The following is an 11,108-nucleotide window of genomic DNA, read 5'->3' on the forward strand; positions in this document are numbered from 1 at the left end:
ATAATTATATCAATTAAAAAAAATTATGTGCCACATAAGTATATAACTATATTAAACTAAAGCGATTCAGTTTATTATTCTCACTCATTTAAATAGTGCATTATAAGGGAATAAATTCATAATTAATTCACACATAACAAGGTATAAACATAAAAAAAGTATAAAACAGACTCATTTTTAATCAAAACTCTATCAATAATACGCATTAAACAAAAAACTATTCATTTTTTAAGTTCATTAATTATTTAATTTCAAATTTAAAATTTTTATTTCAATTATTTAGAAAAAAAATTAAAATTCAATGTTCATACTTTAGGAAGAAGCTAAAATATTTTGAGAAGTGCATAATACGCGAATTAAAATACTTATTTGACAAGGAAAATCAATATACCTTGCCCACTTAAAATAAAAAAGCTTTCACCAAATAAATTTGAAAACAAAAATAAAGGCCATGCCCGAACATTGTGTTTTAAAACGGAATCTTTTCCAAGACACTGAAATTATAACTCAAAAGCTTCTTAAAGTCCGCATCATCTCATTATTTGAGAACAACTTCGTGTTCAGCTCATTCAATAACTCGTGTTCGATTCAGTCGCTGAGCAAACGAGCCGAACACAGATAACTTTTTTCTGCACTCAGATATATGAGAACGTCTAACTCCCATGCATGCAAATTTAGAATTAAATATGTTTCCATAAGAATTTAATCCAGATGACTATTAATACAACCTTGATTAGGCCTCAGATGGCAAGTTTATGCCTAAGAAACTTCATTTTTAAGGCCCCGTTAGTAATGCAACAGAGATTGAAACATACCGATATCACAAACCTTACAGCGCATATACAGTACTTATATAGAGAATAGGGAACATCTTGGATTTTGCAGCACCAGCAACAGTTGATGTCTACGGTTGGGGATGGATGATGACTGATGTCTGCTCAGACGGTATAGGCTTGCTTGATGGTGTCTATGTCCAAGCCTTTGAGACGCACGACAGATTCCACGTGGCCTTTTAGTGTGTGGAGCTCTCTCAGCCTATAAAACAGTAATCGGAGTAAGAATCGGAGAAATAAGCTGAAAGATGATGTGAAAAATAGTCGGGAGAGTTTATTTATTTATAATTTTGGAGGAGAGATGTGTCAAAATGATCTCGGTCTCCTTTTCAAGGGGTCGTGTTAGTCCCGAGTTTATAAAAATGTCAATTTAATTCCTACGTTCTTTTAGTATTAGATTGAAATAGTTCCAAAGAGGATTATTTTAGCCCTCATTAAAATGTTTCGTGGACTAATATAGTAATTTTATAAACTATGAAATTAAAATGACCCAATGTAAATAATCAGGAGATTATTTTGGCACTTTACTCAGTTTGGTAGTTGGATCGTAATCCCTAAATCCTCCCCAAAGTGCAGATTGAAGGAACATTATGTGAAAGATCAATAAGAGCCAGCCTTTGCCATGCAATCTTTACTCTCTTTTTCACATTATCAAACTTAGAAAATAATATAGAAAACCATGATCAAGTTTCCTGAAGGATAAGCTAAGGATCTGTTGTTTGCTTCAGTTTTTTTATTATTTTGTTTTTCAAATTGCTACTGCATATTGTTGTTTTGCTGCTTTCAAGAAGTTGTAGTATTGATAGACCATAAAAAAAAAATTATCATCCAGCACAGATCTCTAGACATGATATGACTCAATATAATTTTTTTAACAAGGAATGTTCACACTTCAATTAAAAAGCATCCAGGACTCTAATTTTAGCAAATGATCGGCTCGACGAGAAGAATGGGAACACCAAAATTGGTCTAATCTAAGTCAAATAAAGCCCAGATTGAGTCGTTAAGCCATTTTCAGAAGCTTCTAGTGCCAAGTTGGAAGGTCAAATGGATTCCAAATCTACCAAGCTTATAGTCAAATTAAGTGTCCCGATAAGACAAATATAACAAGCCTTAGATCACTCAATTCCAACATAGTTGAAGCATTCAAATGTTCACGGAATGATCTCCTATTGAGGGGATCTATCTAGGACGTCTGGTGGAGTGATATGGATTCTTTTTTTATTTGTCGGAAGGTCTCTCCAATACTATATCTAGAGCCCTAACACTTCAGGAAATAAGCCACAAACCTTGAATTGGGGGAAGCTCGAGAATTGAAGTAGCTGAGGTCGAGTGTTTCGCGTTGAAGGTCCAGCATGAGTCACCCTCTCCTGCAACCGTAGCCGTTGTCGACCACCGTATGTCGCCCCCTGCTGATTACAACAAAATCTATTGCGGAATCATGATCTATGCTATGGAATCCTGGCCATGTAATAGAGTAACGAAGCACCCTACATAACAATGTCATGATGCCCCGAAGATGATGAAACGCGTACCCCTAAAAATGTGCAACGACGAGTCCTGCATAAAGTGCGACTATGCACCTTCTCCCACCAAATCCTGGCTTAAGGACATTATTCAGCTCATGCAACCCTCAATTCAGGCCCCTAGGTCTACGGACGTCATTTAGCTCATGCGACTCTCAATTCTGACATCTATAGTTTACGGACGTTATTCAACTCATGCAACTCACAATTTCGACCTTTATGGTCTACGAACGTTATCTCAGCTCATACAGCTCTCAATACCAACCTCTATAACCTCCGAACATTATCACAACTTATGCAGCTCCCAATTTCGGTCTTTGTGGCCTACGAACGTTATCTCATCTTATACAACTCTCAACTCCAATCTCTTCAGTTCAAGAACGTTATTTTATCACAACTCACGCAACTCCCAACTCCGGCCACTACCGTTATTTTATCACAACTCACGCAACTCCCAACTCCCAACTCCGGCCACTACGACCTACAGATATTATCTCAAATCCTGCATCTCCCAACTCCGACCTCTAATGACCTACAGACGTTACAGCAGCTAGCCATTACGGCCTATATGAGCAACTACAACCAACGTGACTCATGGTTCCTGCGGCTCTTTACTACGACCTCTGTGGCCAACAGATGCTCCTAAAGCAAGCATCTACAACCCATACAACCAACTACTACCATGGCTTTCAAATACTGCCTATACAACAAGCTGGCACTACGACCACCGTCTACAACATTCACGAGTAACTACTGCCGCTATAGCAATCAATTACGGCTTTTGTGGCTCGTTACGACAATTATTGTTGAAATGTCATTGTATACCAACTTTGTAATCTAATCTTCCTCAACTTGGAAGAAGAGTGGGTCTGTGTGATCATTATTACACAATAATTTATTTCAACAGGGCTACATCCTATGGTTGTTTTTCTCTTTCAAGGATTTTCCATATAAAAATTTCTAATGTCTCTACCTGTCATTTTAATTAGCAGAATGTGTTGGTTCTTCATCCAACACTGAGACGCTAAATTATTACTCTACCATCATGAATCTTCCGATACTATTTAAGTATAAAGCTACTTTTGAGAGTCTGGCCTACTAAAGGATCATAGTTATAAGAAAATGTTGTACAAGTTTAAAACAATAATAAAATATTTATGATACTCACAATAACATTAAAAAAAAGAATAAAAGCTAAACTCAGACTCCAACATTAATGAAAGCTCTTACTCCAAAAAATCTCATGAAAAATCAACGAAGCTCAAACTTACCTTGCAATCTCAGCTCGTCTTCTTGCCTCTTCAGCCATTTGATTCAGATCAGTGAAACGGCTCCTATCAGTGGAGAACATTTTGGTCTCTGGAGGTTGAAGACCATGGAGTGTTCTCTGAGCATGCGCCCACTTGAGCTCCCTCGCCTCCTTTCCAAAATCCTTCTGTCTTGTGAACGCAATCTGCAGCGATACATAGCACAAAGAATCAGAATTTTATACATAGCCTCCTCTTATAAAAATTGTGAGTCAGAGTGTAGAAGATATTTACTCTCTGTTCAATAACAAGATCCCATGCTCTTCCACTTAATGCATAGCGGGTTATGAACTTTATAATGTCGAGGGGGAAGTAGAAGATGAGATTATAGAGCCAGATAACACCAGCCCATCCCCAACCAATCCCTTTGATGAAAGCAAATCCCCAGTTAGCATATACAGCAATCAAAGTAGCAATCTGCATGTAGATACTGTGGGTTATAAATGATTGAAAAGCGGATAGAAGTGAAAAAAATAAAATAAAATTTTGTGTATGCAGAACACTGAGTAAAATGACAAAATGGTCCTCTGACTGTTCACATGGGATCATTTCAATCCCAGAGTCTATAAAAGTGTCATTAGTCCCCAGAGTCTTTAACCTGAGGCTGAAATAATCATCCGTTGAAATTTTCAGCCATTATTAAAAGAGTGGGGACTAAATTGACTTTTAGGCTCTCAAACTAAAATAACCCACTGCAAAGAGTCAGGAACTAATTTGCACAAAGATATGGCGGTTGTGAATAACTGAAATGCAACTAAAAGTAAAGAAAAAAAAATTTTTATGCACAAAACAAAAAACAAAGTGACAAAATAGTCCTGTGACTGTTTACATGGGGTAATTTTAGACCCAGAATCTATAAGAAGTATCAAATTAATCACCAAACTTTTTAAATTGGAGCTGGAAGGAGACTATTTTAGCCAATATTGAAAGAATATGGAAACTAATTTGATAATTTTATAGACTCTAGGACTAAAATGGCGTAATGTAAACAATCAGGGATCATTTTGACACATTTCTCAAAACACAGAAGATACCAGCTGGGCAATGACGAAAGCAGCCACGAGCAGAAGACCAGGTCTCTCGATAAATGACCAACTTCGGGATCTTGTCACGAATATAAGAGCCTGGCTTATTGTACTCACTTGGAGGTAGACAGCTGATGCTAGCATTCTGAAATCATCCTGATTTGTTTTCTCCAGGCTTTCGACGTGAAATATTCGCTTAAAGGTTATAATATAGAAAATATTAGAGCATGTGTTAGTATAAAGGCTTTAAAATTCTATTTCAATAACATTGTGGAAGTTCTAGTTTAGATGAATTCATTTTTTATTTTGGCTTTATATATTTATTATTAATTTTTTTACAAATATATTCAATACATGATGCAAATGAGATCTGAAGTTGATAATGTGAAATTTTATTGGGGCACAAGGATAGAATTCTAGCTGAATTTTGATAAATGATAGAGTGCTTCGGTAAAATCTCATAAAAAATTTAGATTTTTGGGTGAAATTTTCTAGTTTTAGTGAAAGTACATGGTGCTCAGATTGATGAAACGAAAAATTAGTTCGTTCTAGATCCATAAAAATCAATGACAAAATAAAATAAGCAATTATAAGGTGTTAAGTTGTGGAGCCTCATTTTGTTCTTAATAGTCTTAATAGCAAAAAAATCACCCAACAGACTCAACTGCGTGTCAACCTTCACGCTATGATCAAGATGGGGGTTAAAGGAGGAGAGCAGAATCCCCAAGAAAAATACAATACTCGTGAGCTGTTTTATTGAGGGCTGGAATTTTAATGCATTTTTGGGCTGCCTTAGTTCTTACTTTATGAAGGAAAAGGCGATATCTTTATGTTAGATATGAGGAATAGGATTTCAATAACTTCTTACTCGAAATCATCATGAAATGTAAAGCAACAAAAATAGGATATAACCATAATTCAGTGAACAGATATAAATTTGAACTGTCTCACCTAATTCTCGATAGTATGTACCAAGGAAAAAAGTAGATTAAGCTACAATGATTTCTTTCTCAAAGAGATAAAAACCATATAAAGGTCAGTGAACAGATATAAATTTGAACTGTCTCACCTAACTCTCGATAGTATTTGCCAAGGAAAAAAGTAGATTAAGCTACAATGATTTTCTTTCTCAAAGAGATAAAAACCATATAAAGGCTGATTAATCAAAAAGCTAGAATCATTGGTAACATACTGGAAAGAAGTCAGTTTTGTATGCAGCCCAGAAGAAAATGACTGTCATCATGGCCAAGTAACTTCCAAGGATAATTCCAGTTGTAAAAATTTCTGCAAGCTTCCAACTGTCAGGAAGAGGGGAAGGCTTCACCCTATCCTTCGATATCGTCATGATGGTGCCTGGCAAAATATACAGAAGGGCAAAATTATAGAAAAAAATATTTACATACATACCACTCAATTCCTATGCATTTACATATACAGCACCTAAGCTTTGATTATTTACATTTCTACGACCTAAATATTTCATATTACATAAAAAATTCCACTATTTTAACTTCTAAAAAGTGAAATACATGCATAGATAAAGTGGAATATATGCAAAAATTAAGGTTTTTGTGATGGATATGTAAATACATAAGAATTGAGAGGCATGAATGTAAATCTTCCAATCATAAGAAAAAGAGGCTTTATCCACAAAGATTATCACCACAAGGTAAAAATGCAACACAGATAAGAAAATGTAACTAGAAAGAAAGAGCATACCATCATTCAGGATTGCAATGATGAGGACCATAAATGGGGGGAAATCAAATTTCCAAATGAGGGCAAGTAGCATAAAACCAAGCTGTTCAAATCAACTAGTAGTTAGCAAAAAGAATGTAACGTCCTTAAAAAGTACATGAATTTTGAGTCTATAAGTAAACAATTAAAGTAGCCAATGGGATAAGTTCACTATGCAAGCTTGAATGGTTCATCCATGAGGTCCAAATAAACACCCTCTCCCTCTCCCCCACTCTCGTTAGGGAGGATGAAAGAGGTCCAAATAAACACCCTCTCCCTCTCCCCCACTATCGTTAGGTCCAAATCGGGATTGAAATTGAACAAAATATATCAGTAGTTGGAAGCTGATAATTTAGCTCAGAAAAAGTGGTTCTTTTAGATTAGAGAAATTTACATACATACCACACAAAATTCTTATGTATTTACATATCTAACATCCAAAGTTTGATAGTCGCACTTTTAACACCTTGATATTATAAACATATGCATGAAAAGGTGTATTCCACTCTTAAAAAAAATGCTTAAGTTTTAGATGGGTAAATGCATGAGAATGATGTGGTATGTATGTAAATGCCCCTTTACATTATTGTTCTTATAGGTTTCTTGATTTATCAAGTTTCAAGGTCAAATGACTTCTATGATCCCTCCACGGGTTGAGTGGGCACTTGGTGCATAATCTTTGATAATGCTGAGAAGCAACATAGAACCAAGCGGTGGTTATGGGAAGCGCTCACTGCACCTACATTTTTACTGAAATATTTAATACTATATAATATTCTGAAAAGTTTATCCCATAAACTTGAATACTTAATAATAATTTAGCATTAATTAATTTTTTACTTTTAAATAATATTTTTATTAATTTTAAAATTTTTTAAGGAGATGAAAAGCTAACTTAAATACTCGTCCCATCTTAGTTTTTAATTTTGCCACTCTACTCCTTAAATTTTGGTTCCATCACTGCAGAAAAGTGTGCAAAGGTGATGTAATGGCTAAAGTGGAATGCTCTCATGCGATAGAGAAACTATAAAGGTACAAGATACTTTGGATTTAGTCTCTCATGCATAAGCTTAAGTAATAAAGGCCTAAAGTAACTTAACAATCTCACCATCACATGAGATAATTTTGTATCAACTATCACGCAAATAGATAAAAAAAATGTTGGTGTAGAAATGCTAAACAGTTGGCTCTTAGTAATAGGCTTTTAAGCTTTTGAATTGAAAATAAGTTTAACCACTATTATATCTATCTCAAATTTGATCCCTTCTTTGGTTTACCAAAAGAAAAATACCAGTAAAAAAAGCATACCACGATACGTATAGTGATCGACACAGCATAAATCTGCAAATAAAACAAATCAGACACTAACAATATGAACCAACAAAGTTCATCAAGAACATTAAAACAAAATAAAGCATCCCTCTATAAGAGCCAAAGAGACTCACAGTATAATTTTTCATCCTCTGAAAAATAGCACGGCTCGTTAAAACAGCACTGATGATAACACTCAGACCAGGCTCAGTTAGAACAATGTCAGAAGCACTTCTAGCTGCATCAGTCGCATCAGCCACTGCTATTCCTATATCAGCTTTCTTCAAGGCTGGAGCATCATTAACTCCATCTCCAGTCATACCACATATATGCTTTTTTGCTTGTAAACGCTTAACAATCTCATATTTATGCTCTGAAATGTGCCAAATAAGTGTGAAGATTGCGAACCGAAATAGCAACAAAAAGCCTTTCAAGAGTAACAAATGCACTAAAAACTCTTACACAAGAATAGAATTGACAAACATACCTGGGAAAACCCCAGCAAAACCATCAGCCTTTTCTATTAGTTCGTCAACAGGCAAAGCAGCGATGGACTCATCCTTGGCATTGCCCAATAAAGCTGATGAGGGATACATATTGGTTCCCATACCCAATCGTCGACCAGTTTCCTTACCTATAGCCAACTGGTCCCCTGATATAAATTTTAAAATTCAACAATAGCACTTTTGGCTGACAAACTACGAAAATTACTGTAAAAAAGCATGAAAAAGTAAAATAAACCTTTTTTCTTTCATGTTCATGCAAACCTACATAATTCACGTGATATTGTTAAGCCTAATTACACTACAACATCAGCATGCCTACCTAAGGCTTTTAATAAGTCAAAGAAGCTCACCTTTGTGTGAAGATTACCAATATGGAGGCAAAATTTTAAAATGGAGCTGCTTTCCTAAACATTTCATATAAGGCAGCTCCTATAAATATAATGAATTCATCATGAGAAGACATTTTAATCCAATCTAATTTTAAAATTGGCTCAAAGATAAATACAAATTTACTAGGGGCTTAAGTCACACTTATATCATAATATATAAATATATATCTACATATATCTATATATATAAATATAAATATATGAGAAGACAATTTAATCCAATCTACTTTTAAAACTAGCTCAAAGATTCGATCAAGTTGGCCCGTCTAGATCCATTGCGCTCGAAATAAAACAAAAATAAACTCAATCTTATTTAACTAATGCAGATAGAAAAAATAGAGAAAATAATTAAAATATAATAAATATAACTTAAGGAACACTATAATTTTATCTCTCTAAATCAGATACAAATTCAAACAAAATAACATTATTTCGATTAATATGTTCTTAAATTTTAAGTACATTTTAAAAAGAGCAGTGCTTATTTATGTCTGAAAGTAAAGCAGATTTGAATAAAATTACAATGTTACCTGAATACAATTGATCATGAAAAATATGATAAAATAAGAGATTTATACCATTTGGTTGGATTTTTTATATTGATAAAATAATAACCTTAAATCAATACTATCAGAGAAGTACAATACATTATAGATTCTAAATCAAAACCCTCAACCAGACCCAAAAAAACAAAAGGAAAAATTAATTGAAAATTAATATAAAGGGCCTGAATACAATAGGTCAAGAAAAATATGATCAAATAATAAATTTATACCATTTGGTTTGATTTTTTTATAATGGATAAAATTACTTTAACTTAAGACTATCATATAAGAATGATAAAGTATAGATTGTAAAATCAAAAGCCTCGACCAGACAAAAAAAAAAAAGAAAAAATTAGTATAAAGGTCAAATTGCACATTCGATGGGTGAATTCAAAAGTTAGACAGCTTTTGAAATCGCACTTATAGTAGAGATATGGCCCCCACTTAAATATATATCAATAGAAGTTCATTTACCTAAAAAAGAATATAAAAAAGAATCTTCCTAAACCTTTGTTACTGAATCTAGCTTCAAAAGAACACGAAGTAAATTAATTTAAGGTGCATTTGCTTCGGTTGTGGCTGCAGAAAAGCTCAGTTCAAAAATTGTTATTGAAAATCTGCTGTTTAGAAACTGATGTTTCAAAAACAGCTGGTTTGTTTGAAAAACAGTTCTGAAAGTGTTGTTTATTGAGTAATGTCTGTAATACCCTTCAGTATATAAACACAATTCCATTTGAAAACAAGTGGTATGTTAAATGTCATAAATGTAAAAAACATAAATAGAAAAATCTTCATAATACATCTATAAACCATTTGAAGGATAAACCAATTCTTAAACCAACAATATTGAAATTCGCTCTAGAAGCCATCCGAAGTAAATTAATATCTGAAGGGCTAGCTGTGCAGATATTTCCGCCAGCAGAAATAACATTTTTCACCTGCTTTGCACCAAACCATTTTAGCTGTTCACAAATAGCCCTGCAATATGCTGTTTCGTGAATTTCTCTTTTTTTTTCACCACTTAACGAAATTCTTAAAGTCTGGTCAGCCTAATAGAAAAAGCAATCTCAAGTCCATTATTTTTAATGCTCAAACATTAAGCTCAGGTAAATGCACGACAGAAAAATTAAAAAAAAACATATTTTTTTTGTGTTAGATCTGAAAATAAAGAAGAATCGTTGGGTATGTAAATGCAAATTCTCAACCATATGCAATCACCCCCACAGACCTGATGATATAAACCGAGAAAAAATAAATTTGCGAGACCAAAAGAGCAGGATTCTTCTCCTCATCATCGCATTGAACACAAAAAAAAAATGCGGTCTATAATTGTTGACCTCATTTTTAGTGAGGTATAGTTTTCCTCTTAGGGTTTAGAATCTAGCCTTAGGGATCTCCCTTCAACTATCTTAGAACCTTAGAAATGAGACCCGCCTCGTTTTAGAAATCCAACCCACTTTTGTCCCCTTCTGGAGTTTCGCGTGTGTGGTATCGACTTCTAACACTTAGAAGGATGAAACCAACATGAGGAAACCTAAAAGGGATTCCCTATAGGACCTTTAAGTCTTAGCGTGACCTTTTACACAATTCGCACTTTCGCGCGCACAAACTTCGCAATTCGGAGAGTCGACGCGTCCGATCGCCACAATTCACATCGCTTGCACTATTATTTGTCGAAGACTCGAGTAAACTTGTCGAGGCAAACGACCACAGGTCGAAGTTTTATGAAGTTTAAATTTTGACGTGTTTCTAGCCCGATTGTCGACGACGTCATCCGAGCGATCCCGGATGACAAAACGGACTGCACCAGCGCGTCCGGAATGTCGATTTTGCCTAGGGAGGACACCAATTTTGTTACGTCGTCGCGCGCGAGTAAATCGGATATAATTAATATATATATGTATATATACATGTATATATATATATATA

At 34.5% G+C, this 11,108-nt stretch overlaps 1 protein-coding gene across 1 annotated transcript in view; it reads right to left on the minus strand.

The window, feature by feature from the left end:
* Window positions 1–642: 642 nt before the first annotated feature.
* Window positions 643–11,108, minus strand: part of LOC110019612 (plasma membrane ATPase 1) — a gene marked incomplete in the record, with an annotated part of 29,349 nt that continues 18,883 nt past the window's right edge. Inside the window, 9 exon segments of the mRNA XM_020717348.1 lie at window positions 643–1,035; window positions 3,631–3,812; window positions 3,901–4,083; window positions 4,701–4,886; window positions 5,884–6,044; window positions 6,411–6,492; window positions 7,737–7,769; window positions 7,874–8,112; window positions 8,227–8,391. Coding sequence (XP_020573007.1) covers window positions 939–1,035; window positions 3,631–3,812; window positions 3,901–4,083; window positions 4,701–4,886; window positions 5,884–6,044; window positions 6,411–6,492; window positions 7,737–7,769; window positions 7,874–8,112; window positions 8,227–8,391 — 1,328 coding nt within the window.

Source organism: Phalaenopsis equestris, unplaced genomic scaffold, assembly GCF_001263595.1.
Source record: "Phalaenopsis equestris unplaced genomic scaffold, ASM126359v1 Scaffold000064, whole genome shotgun sequence".
Taxonomy (NCBI): Eukaryota; Viridiplantae; Streptophyta; class Magnoliopsida; order Asparagales; family Orchidaceae; genus Phalaenopsis; species Phalaenopsis equestris.